This window comes from Kryptolebias marmoratus, linkage group LG24 (genome assembly GCF_001649575.2).
Source record: "Kryptolebias marmoratus isolate JLee-2015 linkage group LG24, ASM164957v2, whole genome shotgun sequence".
Taxonomy (NCBI): domain Eukaryota; kingdom Metazoa; phylum Chordata; class Actinopteri; order Cyprinodontiformes; family Rivulidae; genus Kryptolebias; species Kryptolebias marmoratus.
Window position 1 is genome coordinate 19,327,907 of NC_051453.1, and position 25,234 is coordinate 19,353,140.

The following is a 25,234-nucleotide window of genomic DNA, read 5'->3' on the forward strand; positions in this document are numbered from 1 at the left end:
CCTGGAGGGATTTTGTATCCTCTCTGGCCTGGGTACACCTTGGGATCCCCTAGGAGGAGCTGAGGAATATTACTGGGGACAGGGATGTCTGGGTTTCCCTCCTAGACCTGTTGCCATTACGACCTGACCAAAGATAAGCACTGGAAAAGGGATCGATAGAAGTGACCCCTAACTGCACCGAAAATTTTACAGCTAGCTGCTTCTTCTATTTGAGCTAATGACCAGACTGTGTAAATAGCCATGTAATGCAAATTTCTCAGCAATGTAATGGTTTATACAATACTGTTCACATGAACCACAATGAAATTTTAGAGATTGGAGTTGTTTTAAGACTGCAGCAGTCCACTTTGGTCTTGGCCACATTTGGACTAGCTGTTCGGTTAACGGACTTGTCAGAATTAATCTGTTTCTCAAACTGTGGTTGTACAACAGGTAAATCTTTTTTTTTCATAACTTTTACAAAGATCCATACATTAAAAGATCTATGACTTCAATATTAACATAGGACTAGTGAGTGCAAATGCTCAATGTGCATGCTTTGTTTTCAGATTACAGTTCGTTAGTGTCATTCTTTTTAGGGTCACAGGGCGGCTGGTGCCCATCCCAGCAGCCAATAGGCAAGTATCAGGGGTGGGTCACAGGGACAGACAAGACTAACAACCACTCACACCTACGGGTATTAGGATCTCTCAATAGCCTAATATTCATGATTTTATGTTGTGGAAGGAAACTGAAGTATTAGAACCTGCAAGGTGACAAACTCCAACACCACTGTGCACCCCCATGAAAGAACCAGTAAAAAATTATGAGAAGAAATTTAGCTTGGATTTGTCTTTATTATAAATTCTGCAAGTATTGATCCTGTAATTGATTCTTGATGTGATTGTACCACAGCAAACACACAAGAAACCATCAGAGCTGGCTTTAAAAACAAGCAACATAATATTATGTTCCAGGTGAACATTAACTGCACTTAGCTACAGAGAAAAAACACATGCTGTACTATTCTGCACACCATTAAAATGTACTACATACAGCAATGTTTTACCTAAAACATCTACCGCAATTATAACATGTATTATTTAACCAATGATTAATTTATGTTCTGTTCCAGCTTCAATAAACATGTATGTCTTCGGAGAGCCCTGAAAAGCTGTGTGAAGAGGGTGAGTCAGAAACATGAAGAGACGTATGGTACAGCAGCGCCAGCTGAAACACTCACAGCTTGGCAACAGTAAACATCTCAAGATATGTGCTGTTGATAACTTGGCATAGATACAACAGCAGGGATTATTCTTATCTTCCCTGAGTAGTGTCATATATCACAGGGCAATGAGTTCCTAAGTTCACAGATTTACAGAAAACAGATTTTACCAAAAATCCTTTAATGTTAAGTCTTAACTTTATTGCAGTGCTTGTGATTCATTCAGTTCATGAACCTTATTTATGAGAATGCTATGAAGCACCCGTACAGAAAAAACACATGAGCTTCACATGTAGAAGGAATGTTGACTAAGGCCAGCTGCCGAGAAGCACTTGACCATAGAGTCTTCTACATGCTGTTTAGAAAACTAAAATTCAATATGAGTTTTCTTTAACAGAACTCCCGTGGATGTTTAGGGCCTTGAAAAAAAATTTGTGTCCATACTCTGACTTGTACTTTTCAACAATCTTTTCTTTGAGTTAAATAAGGACAATGATTTTAAAGGGGGAAAATATTTCCATTACATATTTCTATTTAATTGATATTACTCTGGACACCACAGTGGCTCAGTTGTTAGAGCTGTTGCCTCCTTTTTCTATAGAGCTTGCATGTTCTGCCTGTACATGCCTGTCTTTTCTACAGATAGTCTGGTTTCCTCCCACAGACCCAAAACATCAAAACATGAATGTTAGATTCACTGGTAGCTATTATCCCTAGGTCTGAGTGCGAGCATGAATGGTTGTTTGGCTTTATGTGTCCCTGTGATGAACTGGAGACCTGTCCAGGGTGTCCCCCACTTCTCACACAGTGACTGCTGGAGACAGACACCACAGAGGATGGATGGAAAGATTGTATTGATCCATAGAAATTTAATTTCACTTTGACATTAAAGTTTTTTGTTGTTGTTTTGTTTTTGTTTTTGTTTTTTTGTTTTTTAAAAAGACATGACCATGAATAATTTATGCCACCAATAAAAGCATAAAACTTCCAAAGGGGTGAATACTTTTCATAGGCCCTGTATGTCATAATTTTTCAAAAGCTTTTCATCCTTCTGTCTTCACTGATCCAACAAGAGCAGAGTTTCCAAAAATCTGTACTTAGGAAAACATACTTGATACTTGATACATACAGATACTTGTAGGAGGAGCAAAAGTAGCTACAAATTTAGTTTTTCAGTATGTCTGAAGTAGTGTAGTGTAGATCATATTCTTACAGCACTTATCTTGCCCTAGTTTTATTTTCTAACATAGAAGCAGTTTGTAACAGTGGTAGAAAATTGGCTAGAATAAATCAAACAATAGTATAAATTTCAAATGGTCTTCCTAAATATCACATAAAAAATGAACAGAACCCCTTTTTTAATGCATTACGATAATAGTGCAGTGTACATAGTAATAGTAAATTAACATGTGATTCATGTAAAAACTTTCCCCTCCCAGATGTTTACATTTCGAAAAAGGAACTCTTATAAACGGGTATGCAAATATGGCTGCACCCATGGCTTTATGTCCACACATTTGTTTAGCCAGCCATTGCAATTGTAGTTACTCTTTGCTCAAAAGAAAAATGCACTTAGTTAAATTATTGAGGAGAAAAAAAGAACACAGCAATTTGTTGGTTTTAAAGTGTTGGAGGGGTGGTAACCTTTTTGCCCTTGGGCCCCAACAATAGTATATCCGCCCCTGCAGTTTAAACTAATACAAAACCAACTTTATCTCTCATCATAGTATAATAGTTTTTTTTTTCCCAGTGGAGCTTTTTATTAGACTACTACCAGCTCTTTTAAGGAGTAAAACTGCCCTGTTTGCTGAGATGCTGCAACCTTCCGCCGCCCTCAAATAAAACCAGGAACAAGGAAGTAATACACCTGCTGTTCTTTTTACTTTGTGCAGCTTCCAACATTCACCACAGCTACTGGTAAATCTCAATTATTTCTTTCCCGAGTAAACTCCTCTTTAAGTTTTGACACAGAAAAGTGTTTAAGCGAACATTAAGTTGTTTGTTAAAAGTGTGGGGAACAACATGCGTTGACAGAACCGCAGTCTTCTAAAAGTAAAAAAAGAAAAAGAAAAAAGAAAGACTAAAATAATTTTACGATGTCGTGTTTCTTTTCCCTCAGAGTCGTTTTGAAGCTTCACAATGATGGTATACGAGGACGAAGGCGCCCCAGCCGAGGAGCAGCAGATTCAGCTCGACTCTTCTTCCAGCGGAGCGGCGGACTGTCAGAAAGCTGCTGGCCGGGCTGAGGGCACCGAGGAGCGGCAGGAGGACGGCGCAGCGGCCCGCTCCTACCGAGGCGTCCCCTCCGTGGATTCCTGCCTGGAGCAGTTTAAAATCAGAAAGTTCTTCGTGCTGAGGGTAATATCTAAGCCTCACCATCATTTTCTGCTACTGGAGTATTAATCCGGGTTCTGTAACCAGAAGCATAAAGAAACATGAATGTTTTACCTCTTTAGAAGTTTTCTTGTGGTCTATTATTGTACATCTAAAGTTCTGGCGAGGGTTTGTTTGTTTTTGCTGTAATAGTTTTCATAAATTATTGAGCTTCACCAGTGGTTCCCAAACTTTTTAGCTTCAGATCCCCAAAAAATAATAGTGACCAAGGGTGTGACCCCATCTGTTGCTGGTTTAAATCTACAATATTTACTAATAATCCTATTAAACAAAGTCATAATGACAACACAAGCAGATGTATCAACTACTATACACTCATTTATGACCACTTATTTTATTCCTTTTAACAGTTATGGTGAAAATATGTCATTTACAATTATTGTTAAATAGCTGGAGATTATCTAAGGACCCCCATTGGATGTTTCTTGACCCACATTTGGGTGCCAACCGCAACTTTGGGAACCACTGAGCTATACAGACAGGCTTATTGAAAATGGGACAGATAAGAGCCGTTTCTGGTTTAATTGTGGCTGATACTTGGCAAAGTTTTGCCCCATACAAACCTAATGAGCCATTATTTAATCTGGGGGAGGAGAGGGCTCAACTAATTTGCTTACAGACAATAATTTTAGTTTTAGTCTCACATGCATCATGTATGCTGTCAGATTAAATCCCTGGCCCTTGTAGTTACTTGTGCGTTTATTACATTTATTTTCTAAAAAAATATATTTCTCCCTGATGTTGAAAATAGTTTTAAAGTGATATTCTGGCCATTTTGAAGTAGAGTTTTGTCAAAATGGTATGCAGAATGCATATCTTACCTGTTATAGATAGCTTGTTTGGAGAAATGGAGTTTAGGTTTCACAGGACTGACGAGTTAGTTGTTTCGCCTTCTCAAATTTTATTGACAAGTTTATAACTGCTTGGTTGAGTGGTCCCACCCAAAGTGGATCACTACCGTCTTAAAACTACTCCAGGGATTTTAGGATTTACCTACCAGAAGTGACCCCAGGCTGCACCAGACGTGCTACAGCAACCTGCTTTGATATGGACCTTGTTTGGAGTAGCCATTAGCTCATCAGTCCAGTCAGAATAAACTATTTCTCCAAACTGAGTTCAGTCAAAGAGCTACCTACATCAGATAATTTATTATTTTTTATAAACTTTCCACAAAATGTCCAGAAAATCTCTTTGAAGATGAACAATGACAAGTGTTACACAGTTTCTCTGAGCGTTTATATGTATTTTTTAACAATACTAGCTCATCTGTGTTTTGAAAAGCCTTTGGTTACCTGATTGATTCCTGGAAAATCCTAATTTCACCAAGACCACTTTGTAAAAATTCTATAATAAACTGATTTTAGTACATTTTATCTGGAGTATTAGATTTTAAAAGAAGCTGTTTTGACTGATAAATGTGTTGATTAAACACTGAATTTATATTTCTGAGGCCTAATTTAAGATGTTTCACTTTTTGTGAAGGTGGCAGGTTTCTCTCTGATATGATCAGGCTTGAGAGGATCTGTGTGTAATTCAAGAACTGCTGACATGTAGCTGTAAAAAGCGTGTAGAGACTTAATGATTTTAAAATAGTAGTTGCCAGAAAGGCCTTTTAAAATGAGGGCTTTGTATCAGTAGGCAAAACAGTTTGTGGTTTGTGTACAGCCGAGGTCCATCAGACTCAAGGTGACAGTGTCTCAACTGAAAAATGTATGTGGATAAAAGGCTCCACCCTGCAATGAGGCCAGCTCTTTAAAATGTGTTGACATTGTCCTCATAATTCCCCTGGGTTGGTTCTTATCAGGAGACTACTCTGCCTTTCATGCAAACATACTTCTGAGCTGTTTTAGTATGCGTCAGAGTCATCCACCTTCTTTAAGTTGCCTCACAGGAATCTCTATCTTTGAATCATTTGTTTTTTGTAGACCTGTTGTTGGACTGCAACAGGAATGCATCTCTAAGTTGCCAGACCAGCTCAGCACAAGTCCCAGATTACAGAAAAACTGTCAGAAGTCCTCAGTATGAACTCCTAATCTTTTTAGGTTTGCCAACTTGGCACTGAAATCATGAAACAAAGTGCAGGGATAGAATATTGTTGGAAAATGGCTGACAGTTTTTGAGTGTAAAACACAGAATAACGTACCAAAGTTCTCTCTGATGTGTTCAGATGTCTTACTTATCAGATTTGGACATGTTCAGCTTTATTTTATTGTCTTTTTTTCACCTAGATGTCTTGTTTTTGTTTACTATGATGTTGTTTTCTTTGATGCACAGACACTCTGACATGTTACCAGTCCCTGCTGCACATCTGCCTCAAAGAAGAATATTCTTTTTAACTCTCTGTGCACATGTTAGGATTGTCGCAATGGAAAATTAGAAAGTGACACCCATGCGTTTCTGTTTCCTCAGCCTGGCACTCTCAATCAGGCCATCAAAGACATTGAAGCTCAGGTGAATACGGAGGTAGATGGCAACCTTCACAGCGTCTGGCTGATGGCAGAGTGAGTTCATCAAACAATGTTCTGTTGTTCATGTCTTCATGCAGAAACAAAAACCTACCCATTTGAAGAGGTATTTCTGTAATGATGCATTAAAATGCAGCTGTACTGGATGTTTACAATTATTTTCAACCCATATGTTTGAGTTCAAACAAGAACAAGGCTTCACAAAAAACTTGGAAAGACTCTTAAGATGTACCATTGTAAGCAAAATATTAGTTAGTTGTTTTTTTTAACATACTGTGATCAAACCATTGCGAAGAAAGGACCACTTGCTGACTGACTCCACCTTTTGTTTGGAGACAGACTAGGCGATTTGAAGCATCATGACATCTCAATTTTGCCAACCATCTTCTTGCTGGTTTAAAGAGCTGGTTCAGGAACTAAAGCGAGAAATGCGTTCACGTTCTTGGCACAGTTTGTGGTGTTCGTGGACAGTATCTCGAGGGACAGTCGTGGAGAGGTGGGTGTCTGGTTTGGGAAGCTCAGGGCAGATGATGTGGTTTTGTTGATGTCTTCAGGCCCTGACCTTCAGTGTGCACTAGTGTGAACTGGGTTGGTGAGCAGCTGAGTGGGAAGCAGCTGGAATGAGTCAGCTCCTGTGGCCATAATTATCAATTGGCTGAGTCTCTGTTTCAAGTGACATGTGGCTGTACTATGTACACCTATAACCAGTTGCCTACATAGACCCAGAAAAGCATGAACAACCCTGTTTCTGGCTTTAAAGATAAGCTGAGCAGCTTACAGCGAAGCTGCTGATCTTTTGCTTTGAAATGAATCAGGTGAGGTGGTACAGGCATCTGATTTAAAATGCCTCCAGAACACCTTCCTCTGGAGGATTTCCCAGTACATCCCACTAAACGAAGACCATGGGGCAGACCCAAAACTTGCTGAAAGGATTATGTATCCTCTCTAAATTTGGGAATGCTTTGGGATTTCCCAGGAGGAGCTGGAGAGGGTTGTCTGGGTTTTCCTTGTAGACCTGTTGCCTTTGCAACCCAACCACAGATAAGCGTCAGAAAATTGATGGATAGTTTAGGAGCATTAAAAAAAAAAACTCTAAAGGATAAAAGCTTGATCATATTGAATATTTTATACCTTTTGATAATCTTTAATAATGGTCGAAAACACAATGTTATAAAGCATCTTTTAACATTTATATAAACTAGTTATTGACAGGTTTAAAACAACCATTTCAAATTGTTTTATTGTATTCCTTTCAAGGTCTTTAGCTTTATTTTCGTCGTCAGCTTTATTTTACTGACTTCATCAGCTGAGGCAGTAATTCTGTGTATATTTGTGTATAGTTCATTCTGTTACCAAGGCAACAGAATGAACTATACACAAATAAATACAACAATAATCATTCAAATAAGATGTTTTATGAGCTTGAAGAACTATTAATGTTTCATTCTCATACAGCCTTTTAGTTCATTTAGATGATTGCAACTATTATGTGATATTGTCAGTAATTTATTATTCTGTGGACTGTTTCATAATCAGCTGTTTAAACTTAGGTCTTGGTTGTATCTTTGTTTTCAGGTCAGTAAGTAATATTTTTCTCAATGTTCTACCTAAATATACAATCCCCATTTCCAAGAACAATAGGTTTTCTAAAGTGAAAAAAAGAAAATTCTCTATAGTGTTTGCTGTCTTACTCAATTAGTCAGGTTAGATAAATAAACAATGCCTGCTATGCATAAAATTGCCACCCTCACTCCAACAATACAGTTGCACTGCAGACAGAGTGTGCATAGCATAGCATGAGATTGTGTACCTTAATCTTAAATCACTACAATGTTAATTTTCTTATTAGGATGTATATGTGACATTTCAGAGTTGCTACATTCATGCCAAAGAATTTTTTAACATGACCAAAAAAACTGTGGGGACCTGGTGTTTCTGGAGACCTTGCTATGTATGCTAGATTACTTTAAACTGTGTAATACATTCAGATGGGGTCAAACTGTTCCTTTCACTAATATAACCCTCTGACTCTGATCACAGATGTCTTGATAAGCTTTGTAACAGTATCCTCACATAAAACATGTTCTGACTCTTCACTCATTGTTAAGCGAAAAAGCAAAAATGTGCAACTTTTCTGGCAACAGTGAGTTTTTTACTCACTTTTAGACAGGTTTACTATGGTTCCATTTTCTAATAACTAATTTCTTTAGTGTTAAAACATGAAGTTATGGTGAACTACTCTCTAATCGGTCACTTTAAGTGCAAACCTTGTTCTCAGATCTATTGCTTACCATTTAAACTGAATCCCAGTGAAGACTCAGTGTTGTGGATCTAACCACCATAATTCCTCAAAAAAAAAAGAGAAAAGTGTGGCTTTTATGACTTGAAGTACCAAGCCTTTATTAAAAATGGCTGTTTAAATCTTTTTTATTAATAATATTATTCGACACTTGACATATTTTTCTACTTTTTAGCCCTTTTAACTTAGTTTGCTGCATTAAAACAAGTTCATTTCTACAGTATCTGAACCAGAAGTCCATTGGGTGTCTACTGAATCTGTATTGAACCATGACCCTGAAACCAAGATATGTACCAAACCAGGACTCGTGTGTATCATTGTACCCCTATGTGCCATATGGTCAAGGTGGACATACACTCTCGCTTCTAAATCTGGGAGCAACATCTTGAGTTTGCACCAACTGTGCCGCTTGAATGTGCCAGCTTGTGTTCTGCTACATTTGCCAGTGATTAAATGATGTGGACCCACTCTTTTTGTGTGCTATGTGCTAGAGAACACAAATGTCTTGTGTTTGCATATGGTTGAAATCACAATGTTGTCATATGACACTTTTTAATCACGCAAAAAGGTATATTGCTATTATCGTGGACAAAATGGTACAGCACAGCCTTATCAGGGACTGAGCTTTCTTTCTTTGTTTCAGTCATGTCTTGGGCAGTTAAAATAGGCCTGACTATTGTCTGAATCCTGGGCTTCATTTGAAACGTGAGCTTGTAGATGTCAGTATGTATCTCCTGTCAGTGCTCTAAATGAGCCGGTACTCACTGGTACAGAATTTTCATTCTTAGCGTACCGCCACTTCTTATAAACCTGCCGGTACTCAGTGTCGGTGTCTCCAACTATAAGCTGTGCTCAACTCATGTAACAATGATACAGGATGTATGTATGAGAGCTAATCATCGGTTGAAAACAGAAAGTTACGACCCACTTTAGATTGCTTTTGATTGGGTCGGGTTTAGGTGAACAGGTGATGCGTGACGAGTCATGAGGGACAATGATTGGTTAAAAGGTACACTGAGCAAATCGGAGCCACCGCTAGGTGTGTGCCAGGAGTCTGATTAGCAGTACAAAGAAGAGTATCGTTAATGTAAGTACACTGGCAACTTGTTGGTATGGACAAGCAAGAGGAGTAAAATTGATATAGTACTCAAAATGTTATACATTTTGCTATTTTTTTGGCAATTGAATGGCTTGAATTGCAATATTTACAGCTTCATGTTGATATGTAATGATATGTAAAATTAAATTAAGACTAATGAGCTTGAAGTTTCAGTGAGCTATTAATTCTAATTTACAGCTAGTCTGGGGTAAACTGAGGGTTATTTTTCATCAATTAAACAGTGACTGTCTTCCATAGATTTGAATTCAAATCTTACAACCACAACTAAAAGCAGTGTGATACACAAACCTTGTGAACTCACAATATTTTATATAATATAAACTTCGGATGTAGCCTTTATAAACTGTGTAGAACCTGATTGTGTTGTTTTTTTAGACTTTTTATTTTATTTGTTACAACTGGAATACTCTTGATAAACTGATAAGAAAGACATGCAACACATTTTTCAAAGCGTTTCAAACCAATAAAAAAATGTCAAATATACCTGATGTAATCAATAATGTATCGTGAACTTCTTGAATTTCTAATTCCACAGAAAACAAGTCAGACAGAACATTTAGAGTCTGTAGGAAGAAAAATGCCTAAAAGGTTACAGCAGAATACACTTACAAATGGCCAGGGGTGAGGAGAGAGTATAGAGCACTATTTTAATCCCACCTCAGTCCTTGCATAAAGCTGTGAGGAAACATTTTAAAGGACAACAATAATGAGCAGCACATCACAGCTATACTGTTCTTTCCAACTAAATTTATTAGCTTAATTCCTTCAATATGGCAGGTGAAAATGGTCTTGTGGGTTGATCTAAATGTCTGTACTATCCCGAGGGTAAAACTTCTCTTCTGACCTAACTTATGACAGAAAAGCAAGAGGAAAAGTGTGTTTATTAAACATAAACATCATATCAAAGAAACTGCAGTGAGCCTTGTAGAAATCTTGGCCTTCAGCTCTCAGTATCTTTGTCTTAACTCCCACTGCTTTGTTTTGTCAGGCTCGAGTGCCAGGAAGCATATCAGCCCACTCGCACTCTGATCCTGAATTTCTGCAACACCTCTGTAATGTCCACAATGCTCATGCCCAGTCAAGGTTAACTCATTTTATAAGTATAGTCAAAGCTCTTCACCCACACCTTTCCCATGATGCCTTAGCTGCTCAGTGAACTGTCTTCTTCTGGCCTCTGGCTGCCAGCTGCAATCAGGAGTGTTTCGCTTAGATTTGGCCATGCGCGCCCGGCTCAGCGGGCTGTAAGAAACTGAGCCACTCTGAGAGAATCCATGCCATCACGAATTAGCTGTGTGTGCACAGCTGTAAGGGATGTGTGCATGTGTGTGTTTGTTTGATTAAGAGATGGCGAGACAAAAAAATTAGGCTTTTTCCTCATTTTAGTTACTGCGGGAGAAGTCTTTGGACATATTAAATCTGTTTCTGTTAAACTAACTCCTTTTTTTTCCTCCATTTTTGTCAGTGAAAATTTTAAATGCTTGCATGCATATTGAATGATCTTTGCCAGGAGCACTTTTGGAAATTGTGAAACTTTTACAGTACATAATTGAGCAGCTTACAAAACATGTTTTTTGTGTCTGTGAACTTACAACAACCCCTTCCAGAGAACACTACAAATATAACATATATATATAAAATTCCCCTTCTCACCCTCCGCGGGACCACCCGTGGAGGGTGAGAATGAGAATTTTATATATATATGTTTCCGGTGAAAAGAAATAAAGTAAACCAGCAGATAATAAACTGTTTAATAAAATATGTGCTGCTTGATAATTACATAAGTAACAGGATAGTCCTTGATGTCCTTCTTCATGACAGCTATTGCCAATTCTCAGGTTTAAAACATAATATAAACAATCTGATTTTACCAAGTTCTAAAATTTGCCAAATCTAACCTGAAGTGTACAAAAACACACAACAAATTCCACCATGTCTTTTATTTATTAAATAAAAACAAAATGGAAAAGCTGTGTGTGGAAAAACTTAAGTGGACTCTTGCTGCTTCCACAGGATCTAAGAGGGAAATGTGCAGCCTGGAGCTGCTGATCAAATGTAGTGATTAACTGATCATCGTCAGTGTGAGCACCTCTATAAAAACAGGAGTTTTGTCACTTTGTCACATTTAGCATAACAGCACAAATGCCTCATATCAACTGTCAAGCATGGTGGTGGATGGGTATTACTGATTTGACGAGAGTCAGATGTAAGGCCATCAGTTTGACAACTGAAGCTTGGACCAAACTGGGTCATGAAACAGAACAACAATCTCAAATACAGCTGCAAATCTACAACAGAAAGGCTGAAAACAACATCTTATATGCCCCCCACCCCCACCCCACCCCCATTATAAACTGGCCTTTAAACCTCTGTTCAGTTTTCTTTTTTAATCAACTCTAACATTTAATAACTTTATAATAGTGTTTTTTATTTCTATCATTTTATGGGTTTACCACAATATTCCTTTTGTTGTTTATATTGTTGATTTTTATTATATAACTAATAATGGAAAGAACTTTGGGTTACCATCTATTGTTTTTTTTTAAATGTCCTGTATAAATGAATGTTACTTGACAAGAGCAGTCAAGGTGCACGGACTCCACATGTCCGCTCAAACATGATAACTACTGTTATAAAGTCTTGTTGTCTGGCTGTTTCAGGGTTGATCACTGGAACAATGAAAAGGAGCGTCTTGTTATCATCACAGACAACTCTCTCCTGATCTTCAAGTACGACTTCATCTTGCTCCGTTGTGAGCAGATCCAGAGGATCCAGCTGAACTACGTGGACCGCATCTTTAATGGTTCCTTCAGTTTCCCGAAGCACTCCCTGCTCAAGTAAGTCTAGCCATCAAACCTGCTGCGTTAAACTCAGAATACTTAGATCATTTTTGAGTTGTCATAACCAGGTTAACTTAGTATGGGTGTAAATTCATAAACATTAAAACACTCCTATAACTATCCATCAATTAATCTTTTGTTTTCATTATGATTTTTCAATTAACTTCTCCCAAAGCTTTGGAAAAACAAAAACAAAACAATATATGCTGCTTGTATGGTGTAGATTTGCAAAAAACAGCTGAAAAATTCCACATACACTATAGGACTGTGGCAGAATGACTGAGAAAACCCTGCCATTTTTAAGGCTCTGTAATTTGTGCAAAAGTCATTGTAGAAATATTATTCAAAATTAAAATGGGTCACAATAACTTGGACTTATTATACACAACTGAACTTGTATTTTCATATATTTTACAGTTTTTTACACAGTCACAGTTAAAGTTTTATGATTTTCGAAGATTTTATCACAGCGTTAGTGTGACAGTGTCACAAACGAAGATCCTAGCTGTCTAAACTTTCCTAAATTTTTGCAAACAAACTTTTCCTGTTTCCACAGTTTTTACATTTTAATACAATTTCTACATCAAAATGTAGGCATTTTTGTCTTCTTTCACCCAGTGCATCTCTCACTGCTATAGGACTTAATTTTTTGTCAAATTCTTTCAGAGTGCAAAGGGCATATCCAAATTCTAGTTAGCTTTCATTATATCATATATACAAATTTTCTTTTTTAAATTGTAAGTATAGGGTTTTTTTAATGTTTCATATCTCCAACATAAAATATTGTAGACACATAAAAACGGACTCTTCTGAGACTTAAGATATAGGAATTTATTCAATATGACTTTAAATTTCTACTTTGCATTTCTGTCTTTCTGTCTTGCGGACTTTAATGAGCTACTGGTAGCAACTGTAATATTTCTTTTGATCTTGGTTGTCTTTATACTTCTTCTACAGTTTATGCATCAAACCATATGCATTTTGTTATCTTAAATTATTACAAAAGTCCCAAATTACTGTTGGGATTTTTGGCATCTGTGGGAGGGTGGTCCTCTTCTATTCTGAAGATTGGGGTTTTGTTTCCAAGCCCCTCCAGAGTGTCCTTGGGCAAGACAGTGAACCCCTCATTGCACTTGATATGCTCCTTATCGCTGTATCAGTGAGAACATGACGCCAAAAACAACCCAAAATGCTGTAGTAGCTATGCCTAGCCTGTATGTGGCACTGTAACGCTGTCACAAAGATACACCAAAAACAGCAGGAGGCGTGGAGCATGCACATTTTGGCCCAGTCTCAATACTCACACTACACCCTATGCCCCTCTATGAAGTGTGTACTCAGTCGAAATGCACAGAAGATTTGTGTACGCAGGTTACAAGCATGGATGAATTGGAGAATTGGGACAGTACGGGTTACGTCTTCTACTTGCACCTCTAGGCTGTAACTGTGTCATCCAACATGGTGGATTGGTCGCTGTTGTGATATTTTAAGAAGATGCCAGTACAATTTTAAAAGTACCATTTAGGTGTCTTTGCTTTCCAAAGTCATTGCAGGAGATATGGCTTTGATTCTGCAGAGACACAAACACAAATGTGTTTTTTTCTGACTTGTTGAATGCGGAGCAAAGTTTGATAGTATTCACACATGTACAGCAGAGTGCAACAATAATTATTTTAATACCTTACATTTAAAAACTGCTTTTTTTGCAACAGAGGCAGCTTGCTTTGTCACCACTGCCATATTTCTGCCTTTTAATTCAAAACCCTTTCATTGTCAATAAAGATAATAAAAAATAATAGTCAAAACGTCACATGCAGCAATGAATTGTAGGTAAATGCTTTGCCGAAATCTACCTGGATGCGGGCTTAGCCGAAGGGCGGATGTAGTACACAAAGGGGGCGGGGCTAAAGACCACTCTGGAGAACTGGGACACACTATGCACTCAAACCCTTCAACATGAATGTGCATTTGAAGGACATAAGGGTGGAATGAGGGTGGAACGAGGATGTAAGTGAGAGTATTGGGACTAGGCCAAAGCTTACACGCTGCGTACAAAATTTAAACACAAGAAGAAGAAGACAAAGACATTGGGTCGTAGGTTAGATTAGAGGTGGCACTATAATACCATCATTTTCAAAATGTTGTGTTTTGGCTGTCTACATAAAAAAACGCAAGAGTGGCGTTTCATTCTTGAACTTATTTTATTGGCTTAATTAACAAAAAAATAATAATTTGGGGGTGCTCCTAAAACAGTGATTCTATTTGCACACAAGTCTGAAACTGTAAAAGTCCCACAAAACGTTCCCATGTGGACGGCTCCTAAAAAGGGCTGTTTGTAGATTATTATAAAAAAAGTAAAGCATTGTATGAGTGAGTGTGGGTAAACATTGTAAAGTGTTTTGCAGAACCTGGAGAGGTTAAAAAGGCACTATGTAGGTGCAGAGCACTTATTTTATAAAAGGAAGTTGACGATGTTGGTGTTTCAGGCTGTAGCTGTATCAGCATCATTCCGCATTTCTTTAGAAAATTCCTAGTTGGTGCTGCTCTTTATAGGGGGTCAGTTGGAAATTAAAAACCTAAAACTCACAAGTAAAACTAACTATCTGCTCTGTGGAATAATTTGTTTCAGAAAAGCTTAATTCCCTGTGAGAAAACATCCTTCCCCTTTATTTATAACAATTCTTTTCTTGTCTCATTTTTGACCTGGATTTTAGAGTTTTGTATCTTGTATAAATCTTGTTGCATGAAACAGAGTATCAGTTTTGAAGAAATCTTTTCAGATGTAATGAAAAGCGTAAGACGTGTGTTTGTGAGTGTGTGTGTGTTGGATTGGTGCAAGGAGCAAACAGGCATAGCAGGGATAAACCCCTTCATCACTTTTGTGTTAACGTGATGAAGGGGGAGAGAGTTTTTTTTTTCTTTTCTTTTTTGGGTAAGGAGTGCATAGCTGTCACTTGGAGCTGTCACTTAACTGATTAGTAGCAAAATTAATGTTCTCCTTTCATCTAAACCTTTTAAAGTCAGCTCAGGGGATACCAAACCAACTAAAACTAATTTGATGAATAAAACGTAATGTGCTGTGAAGAGCTTAGAGAGCGCGGCCTTTATTAGAGGTTTTATCTCTGCACATTGCTCTGAATAAAACATAAAACGCTTGTGAAATCCAACTGGGAGTCCAGCAGTAAAGACAAGAGTTTCAAATAGCATAGACTTGAGCCTCAAACATTCCTCTTTCTGTCTTCTTCAGCTCCCTTTCTTTCCCATATTCCTCACGCTCTGTCCCTCAGGAAGTGTCTTCTTTTTTTAATCTCGGTCGTTTTGTCTTATTTTTTGGCAGAAATGGATCTCTCATAATGTTCATGAATATATGGAAACAAATCCTCCCCACTGTTCGAACAGTACACGAAACTTTGTTTCCACATCACAGAATCAGAGTGAAAGAAAACTGAAAGGCTGGCTGAGGAGAAAACGGATACGGCATGTTAACATTACAATGGGTTTTGTTGTGTTTTATAAGAACTCAGATTTAAGACCGTGGTGTCATATCAGCATCCATTAAAATAAAGGCCTAGTATTCCTTGAAAGAATGCATATCGTCACCTCCTTTCATTCAAGACGTTTAAACTAAAATCATATGATGGAAAATGACTGAGATATATGGAAACTGTTTTGTCCAAACCTTGTAAATGATGCTATCTGCGATCTCTTGCAATATAGCAAGAATATTTGTTAACTTTTGATGTGGTAGTAGCTTAACTCAATATCTGTACATTTGACTAAGTTATAGAATATTTTGTGTTTAGCTACAGTGGCTGTCTTCAATTGGGTTGACTCGAAAGGTTAATCGGTTTTAGGGGTAGACCCAGTACTACATTCTGAGAGTTTTTTTTAAACTGTCCAGTGGTTTATAGGATATTTAATTAACTAACCAACTAACACACACACACACAGATGCAGGCAAAAACATTATCGCCTGCCACCAAAGGTGACAGGGGAATATTGACACAGGTTTAATTTCTTACCAATTGCTGTAAGGAACAAAGAAAAGTCCATCCACCCATTTATTATCTTATTATCTTTACCTGCTTTTCCACTGGTGGTGGGGGAACTGGTGCTTATCTCCAGTGTTAATTGCATGAGGGGCAGGTTACACCCTGGAGAGGTCACAAGTCAAAGAAAACTTTAACTTCTTGTAAAAGTTTGATAAACGCGTCTTATATATTCAGCAGCAAATCAACCTCGAGTTAGTTTGAGCAGCAGGAAACAGAGTAGCTGTCAGACACTGTAGGCATAAGGTTTGATGCTGCCAATCAAATAGCAATCTGCTTGTAGTCTTAACAAACACTGCTGTTCGTCCACACTGGGACTCACCATTTTTTTTTCATCATTTATTGTGTTCGGACTAAAGAAATACACTATATTGCCAAAAGTATTTCCTCACCCATCCAGATTATCGGAATCAGGTGGTCCAATCACTGCCATGGCCACAGGTGTATAAAATGAAGCATCTAGACATGCAGACTGTTTTTACAAACATTTGTGACAGAATGGGTCGCTCTCAGGAGCTCTGTGAATTCCAGTGCGGTAACATGATAGGATGCTACCTGTGCAATAAGTCCAGTTGTAAAATATCCCTGCTCCTAAATATTCCACAGTCAGCTGTCAGCTGTATTATAAGAAAATGGAAGTGTCTGGGAACGACAGCAACTCAGCCATGAAGTGGTAGACCACGTAAACTGACGGAGCAAGGTCAGCGGATGCTGAAGCGTGCAGTGCGAAGAGGTCGCCAACTTTCTGCAGAATCAATCACTACAGACCTCCAAACTTCATGTGGCCTTCAGATTAGCTGAAGAACAGAGCAGAGAGCTTCATGGAATGGGTTTCCATGGTCGTGCAGCTGCATCCAAGCCATACATCACCAAGTGCAAAGCGTGAGATGCAGTGGTGTAAAGCACACTGCCTCTGGACTCTACAGTGGTGGAGGCGTGTTCTCTGGAGAGACAAATCGTGCTTCTCCATCTGGTGATCTGATGGATGAGTCTGGGTTTGGCGGTTGCCAGGAGAACGGTATTTGTCTGACTGCATTGTGCCAAGTGTAAAGTTTGGTGGAGGGGGGCAGTGTTTCCCCCAGAAAAGAGGCTAAGGCCGGTGGCAGGTGGCCATTTGCTGCCGATCGCCGGCCGACCGCCGGCCGACCGCCGGCCGACCGTGATTTAGTAAAGAAAAGATTAAAGTTGACAGAAAGTTGAAAATATGGCTATTTATAATGTGATATTGTAAGATATTTGTGCCAAATATTTACACAACTACAGTTTTACAAAAAGGCACTTTTGAAATACTTTTTTAAACAAAAATACAATTAAAGTAAATATTAATTGTTTGCACCTAATTTGAATCCTAATTTAAGTCACATTTACAAATAAATTAAATGAACATGAATGAAAAAGTGCAAACAAGGCACCAACACGTCTCACATCTCGGCCAATGAATAACAACAGAGAACTGAAAAACAGACAGATGCTGTACTGTACTGTGCTTTTTGTGGCACAGGCTGCATGTTGGATCACTACATGTAACAAAACAAAACATATCTAATGCTGAATGTAATAGCATCATTTTACTGGTAAACAAGGATAAATTAGCACACATCATATTAATATTTTATCTAAGTACAAAACAGGCTTACCATATTCGGTCTTGTAAAGGCACCCATTGAATTTTAGCTCAACTAACCATTTTTGGTTAAACTCGCTTATTCGATGTCTATAATTGTAATGTAATCTCTGTAATCTCCTTTAGTAACTTTTGAACCGTTTGATTATTTTTGTGATCTCCCATAGAGGGATCATATAAATGCTGATACAGGTGAACCAGCTCCACTAGAGCAGCAAAATCATCCATTTTGAATGGAGCGCGGCACGCGCGGTCCACGGCAAGTTACAAAAGGTGCATGACGCGACACCCTGCAGGACCTTAGCGCAGGGGCAGGGACAGCGCGATTGTTGGTGCGTGCACCCTCGCGCAGTGAAGTAGATAAAGGTAGCGGTTTTGAGGGAGCTGGTGGGAAAAAAATGTAATAAACAAGTGGAGCTTAGCCTGGTGGCAGGGTCACCAAAGCCTGGCGGCCCACCAGGTTTATAATACACTGGGGGAAACCCTGGGGGGATTATGGTGTGGGGTTGGTTTTCAGGAGTTGGGCTTAGTTCCAGTAAAAGGAACTCTTATTGTTTCAGCATACCAAGACATTTTGGACAATTCCATGCTCCCAAGTTTGTGGGAACAGTTTGAGGATGGCTCCTTCCTGTTCCAACATGACTGAGCACCAGGGCACAAAGCAAGGTCCATAAAGACATGGATGAGGGAGTTTGGTGGGGAAGAACTTGACTGGCCTGCATAGAGTCCTGACCTCAACCCAATAAAACACATTTGGGATGAATTAGAGCAGATACTGTTTCCAGGCCTTCTGTCCGACACCAGTGTCTGAGCTCACAAATGTGCTTCTGGAAGAATGGTCAAAAATTCCCATAAACACTCCTAAACCTGTGGAAAGCCTTCCCAGAAGAGTTGAAGCTCTTATAGCTGCAAAGGGTGGACGAACATCATATTAAACTCTATGAATTAAGAATGGGTGTCACTGAAGTTCATATACATCTGAAGGGAGGTGAGCAAATACTTTTGGCAATATAGTGTATATGATCCATGTGACATATCACACCCTGCAACTGACAAAATATTAGTCAAAATGTTTTTCTAGAAAAGTGTAACACTGAAGTGTCCATGAAAAACATGTAGGGGCTTTCTGCTGAGTGGTGTTTAACCTCCGGATTGTCTGATTCTCTTGTCACAATACAGATTTGGCTGCAGCAGGAATTTCTTTTATGCTATAGCATCCATTGCATTGTATAAACCAGTGGTTCCCACCCTGGGGGAATCAGGTGGAGCACAATATTTCAATGACATAAATGTGTAATGTTTGACACATAACACCACATTAAATGATTAGCAAACACCTGGGTGAGAATTTATTTGCATTAAACACAACTGTTAAACACAGAGCTTTTTACTGTGTTTCTGATCTTATCCTCCATGTTGGAGTGTGCAGCTCTTTAAAAAAAACTTAATTATTATTTTGTCAATTGTGCATGTGCACACATGAGGAGGGGGGCAGCTTTTCTGGGAGGGTTCTGATGAAAAGAGGCTGGGAAGCACTGATATAAACTGAATTACTGACCTTTTAGAATTGCTTGTAGACAATCTGTTTCCTTAGCAGTTATATTTTTGCTTAGCAAGTGATGCTAATCATGCTTAACTTGTTCATATGACAACAGGAGAGATGTCTTACATCCGGGAGTTGCTGATAAAACTTTCCAAAGATATCACAAATGTAGAGCAGGCGCAACGTAAGGAGAGACTGTAGGATGTTTTTCAGTTTCAAAATTTGAAAATGCTGATGAGCAGACAATGAGGACATTGGAAATGAAGTATTATGCGTTTCAAAGAGGCATAACCGCTGCACACCACTGGCCAGGTTTCAGACTCTACAGGCTGAAAGAAACTGCAGGACTATGGCTGTTATCAGGTGAATTATCCCCAACATGTAGGAGTTTCTGTTCATGAGTTTCTGTCCATGTCAGTGTGTTCGTCACCCATCGCAGTCGTCAGCTCTACGTGTGACATTGTTGCCAGGTTACAAGGTCCACGCCAGCTGTTCTAACATTCATCCAGCTTTAAACCACGTAGCCTCAATGTGTGTCTTTTTTAATCCCAAAGAGGTTTGCTTTTTCCAAAAAAAAAAGAAGTCAATCCTGTAGTTTAAACATTTTGTTGCCACATTCCTGCAATTTCAGATGAATCTGTTTTGCTGTCACCAGTGAAATATTTTTACTCTTCACACTCTTTTTTTTTCCTCCCTGTGATAAACTTCATCCAAGCAGCTGAGTGGTTTTCTGCTGCTGGTATGTCGAAGATGTGAGCCATCCACGCTGATGCTTCCTGCTGACGATCTGACCACTTGATGTCAGTGTGCACCATCAGTAGAACAGATTAATGCAGGAGAACAACACTACTTACCTTCATCACCTAACTTTCTTTGTTCCATGTCAACATGGACGGTTATGGGAGCTGCAATAGGAGTTATATCTTTAGTTAAAGCAAAATTGATAATTCTAACACTAAGATGGTTAATTACCCTGACTGTATTAAATCCATAAATCTGTGGCTCCTACAAAAAGATCCAGTTTGTTTTCTGTAAGTTTTCAGCTGTGCATCAAACTTCAGTCTTTGAAAGGACAACATAGGGCTTCAGTTTAGTTCTTGCCTCCTGCCATGGAAGGCGGGCGATCATATAACTGCCTGTGTCTGTGTGCGTTTGTCGGTCTTTTAGCAAAATATCTTGTGAAGCAATGGAAGGGTTTTAATAAAACTCTTGTAGAGTGATCACTCGAGGTACATCTACATCTGATTAACTTTTGGAGTCAAGCTGATTTAAGACAACCGCCGCAGCTAATCATCCTTAGCCAACGCAAAAATGATTATAACTTGGTCAGTTTTACCGATGTGGAGCTAAACTTTAGTGTGGTAGGAGCTGAGAGTTACCCCCATCACATACTCAGAGTTAACCGATCACACAAAATCTTTATTGAAATCTTTGGCATACAAGGCGTGATTTTCTATAAAATAATGCTACTGTCTTTCTTTTTTTAATGTTTTTGCCTTTTTGCTAATAATAGTTTGCATCAGAGGCAACAAAATTCAACTTACTGAACTGCTCTCTTGTATGGATTATACTTCCTTATACATGGCAGAACAGGAGTGCCTTTTTTCCCTTCAGCTTCCAAAAAATTGGTGATACTAACAGAACCTGTTTTGAAACTGTTAGTAGTTTTAGTTATGTTTATTTTCTCATTGCATATCCTCCGGTTGTGACCAAAAAGATCTATGCATCTATGGGGGAACGTGTTTTAATTGTCTTCTTTCCAAACTGTCTAGACAATCTAATTACCCAGCACATCATCTACTTTTTTATTCCTCTCTAAAATAGCTGGGTGGAGAAGTTTAAAGAACCCAAACTAAAGATTGCTTCAGTACGAGCTGTAAGAACTCAAAAGTGTAGCTTTTTGTCGATGAGGTTGGCTTCTACGACAATTATTCTCCCCTTTAGCTCCTTTTATGACCACACCTTCACACACCAAAGCAGCTTAAGTATTCAAACAGTAGAGGGCGGTGAGTCTGTGCAAACTACTGAGGAAATCATCTGTGTAATGAAAGCTTTGGAAAATCTCAAGAGTCTTTTTTTGGGGGGGCGTGGGTGGAATGGTGCAGTAGTTGGATTGTAATTTTTGATATTTGAATTTAAATTAAATAAAAATCCTAAAGGTACATTTTGCAATGTCATGAAGCCCGGTCAAAAAAAAAATTCCTGAAGTAAGAAACAAGTCATACCGATGGTTAAAATGTCCCTATGTTCAAAATGTGTAAGCAAAACTTGTAGGCAGCTGCCAACTGCCAACTATTAGATGTCCATGGATGAACCGCATTGAGAGTGTGACAACTTTGATGTGTTGGTACATATTTATGTTCTGATTTCTTGAGTAAAGTATGCATATAAAAAAAAAAAGTTTACTTACTGGTTTAGAATAGGTTTGGCAAAAGTGCCTCAATGATGAAGTTTTCCTTTATTCTTTTATGTTTATCAGGTGAAATTAAATGTTAGTGTGTTCTGACTTAAATGTTGTTTCATCCTAATTGCTGCTCTGCTTCAAAAGAGTTCACAGACATGCAGGCAACTACATGACTGCCTGCCATTAATGGTTAAATAAAATATAATTAGGGATTCAAAACAGTTTGTATCAAACTCAACACTTTCAATGACTTTTTGTTTGAGCTGATGATTACAGATGTATAACAGTTCATGTAACTATTTTGATTTGACAAGCCCATTTTATAGATTATTAAACAGCATCAATACTTTTATTTTTACTTCTGCCAAGGAGGTTATGTTTTTTGTAGTGTTTGTTTGTCTGTTGACAAGGTTATGGAAAACTAAAAATAAGCAGTCAAAGCAGATGGCCGCTCATCTTGGATCTGGTTCTGCTGGAGGTTTCTTCCTGTTAAAAGAGAGTTTTTCCTTTCCACGTTTCCTTGGATAGATAACTTCTACTAATTGGCTCTTTATAATGTATGTGAATGTTTTTGTACAGAGCCCTGAGAAGACTTTTGTTGTGACTTTGCACTATGTAAATAAACTGAATGGAATTAAATTGAACATATTTTGATGACATTTTCAGGAAATGTTGGGGTTGTCACAAAAAAAACCCAATGGATTACATTTTGATGGTGATCTAGATTGCGATCCAGATTGCACTATTTTTTTAATGACGCTGTGGCCTTGGCTGAGGTTTGTACTTTCTGAGTTCTTCTAGTTCTTAGTATTATTTAGAGCCACAGTATAACTCTGTGAGAATACTGCTTCCTGGATACTCAAGACTTTACAGAGTCTTCTAGATGGAAATGTTCTCTTTGTTAATAAATGAGCTGAAATTTGTTGATCATGAATTATTCATGAAGTCATTCCATCTGATCAGTCAGTTAAAGATGACTAATGTTCTGATTGTTACTTTGCCAACAAATGTGGTTATAACTGTAGAATTTACATTAATTAAACTGTGTACACATGCACACCTCAGACTAAAACCTTCATATCACTGCACTGAAATCAGTTTGTCACTTTCACGTTTATGTATTTTCATATGTATGCTAATCCAGCCTGTGTATGAAACTTGATTTAGGTCTGATATAAGTTTTCCAGTTATCTTCAGCTGGATCAAGAAGTTCTTTTTACCAGGGTAAAAACCTTAAATGAATCATATGAAAATCTGCTATAATAAACAAACCCAACCTCCAATCAGCATCAGATGGTTTTGTTGATACTTGCTGTCATGAATCTGATGCCTCAGGCTTTTAGTTTCTTTACTAAAAGTGTGTGTACTTAACCGATAAAGGTTTCTCAATATGCACATCTCAGTTATTATGAAACTTGATTTTTTTTTTGCACCTGAATGGGTGTAGAATCTCCTAATTCATTTTTGGCATATAGGGAAAGATAATTTTCTACTCAGGTACACAGAAATGGCAATGTTTAACAATGAAGTGTCAATCAGAAGAATTGGTTGAATTTTAAACAAAAGACAAATAGTTTTAACTCAAAAAACAGTGAGAAGTGAAGTGAGATTTATTTATATTGCACTTTTCAGCAATAAGGCGATCCAAAGCGCTTTACAACAGAAACAAAAACAGAATCCGTACATAATGAAACATAATGTAACATAATGAAACACAAAAAAAGAAAAACACATCAATCATGTCTAATCTAAATGAATCATGTATAATCTAAATGGAATATAGGATAATCTAAATAAAATCATGAAACCATACATATCTAAGCATGAGCTGAGACAGTCAAAATAGTAGCTAAAGTAATCTAAAGATCTACAGAAGTAAAAACATCAATCATGAACCTAAGTAAAATCATGAAACTAAACATATCTAAACATGAGCAAAATAGTAGCTAAAATAATCTAAATAAAATCATGATAAAGTTAAAGCTGAACTAAACAACAATTAGGAATCTAGCAATCTAACAATATCAAAAGCATGAGCTAAGATAAACTAAATGTACAGAACTAAACTAAGTGTACTTTCTAAATAGTACCAGGCCCGCTATACGGCTGACGTAATAATTACTAACTAAGTTAAATCAGGAAGGAGGGGAGGGCGGGTTGGAGTGAGAAAGATGACAGAAATAACGGAAATTGTGCGTATGAGTGTGTAGAGATGGTGGGAAGACGGTGTGGTGTGTGTGTGTTGTATAAATGTGTGTGTGTGTGTGTGCGTGTGTGTTTGTAAAGAAGTCCACGAATCACTTCACAGAGGCCATTGTCTTTGATAATGTGATGGAAAGTTTATCACCGAGCTCTGAACAGATCCACAGATGTCCTTAGGCAGAGGGAGCAGAGCATCTTGTTTACATAGTTCCAGGAGAAATTTCAAGATAGCTGACCAAGGTCAGCCTAGGGGAGCCAAATTCACAAACAAACAGTAATTGTTTTGGTTCAGGCAGACTTGTTTTTCGTCAGCCTTGAAAAGTCTTGCTGGTATTTCTCAATGGCGAATCCAAACAGCCAAATTCCAGGACCATTCCGCCTGATTCGAGCGAGCAATTTCCTCCAAGATGTAACCCATATTATTCATGAGTTCCAGAAACGCAATTCAGTCTGTAGTCCTGTAAAAGGTGGCATCCAACTTGCGATTCAGCTCCCGTAACCACACAGTTTGATTGTTGATCACCGAACCCATCAAACAAATTTGACGATAAGTCGGAAGACGGAGAGAAAAGAAACGCGTCCGCTTCCACCAGGAGCAGAGAGAAAGGCAGAGTGACAAACATCAGTGGTAAAGTGCGGTTGACTAACTTTGAGAAGAGTAACCTTTGTTAAATTTAAAATGACATGAACTAGCTTGTGAAAAACAATCAGAACCAAACACTTTTTACCTACTTAGCAAGATAGAGTCACTATATTCCCAAAAGTATTCGCTCGTCTCCCTTCACATATGAACTTGAATGACATCCCATTCTTACACCATAGGGTTTAATATGATGTTGGTTCTTTTCTTTAAATAGATACAGTATGTTGCCAATTTTTATGTTGTGTTCAGGATTGATGTGCTAACAGCTAGCCTGAACATAATCAAAGTGGATTGCTTACATTTTAAAACAGCACCAATCTTCAAAAGGTCATGCGTTAGTGTGTATGAGCCCATATGACATTTAGAAGATTTGAGTTGTTTTACGACAGCAGCAATACACTTTGGAAGTGGGTCCAAGTAGTGAAGAGTTTAAAAATGATCTTTAGAACA

At 38.1% G+C, this 25,234-nt stretch overlaps 1 protein-coding gene across 1 annotated transcript in view; it reads left to right on the forward strand.

The window, feature by feature from the left end:
- The first annotated feature begins 2,963 nt into the window (after positions 1 to 2,963).
- tprg1 (tumor protein p63 regulated 1) overlaps positions 2,964 to 25,234 on the forward strand; it is a 32,857-nt gene continuing 10,586 nt past the window's right edge. The window contains exons 1-4 of the mRNA XM_017423390.3: positions 2,964 to 3,121; positions 3,324 to 3,562; positions 6,008 to 6,099; positions 12,140 to 12,316. Of these exons, the coding sequence (XP_017278879.1) occupies positions 3,344 to 3,562; positions 6,008 to 6,099; positions 12,140 to 12,316 (488 nt within the window). The 5' untranslated portion in view covers positions 2,964 to 3,121; positions 3,324 to 3,343. The remainder of the gene's footprint in view (positions 3,122 to 3,323; positions 3,563 to 6,007; positions 6,100 to 12,139; positions 12,317 to 25,234) is intronic.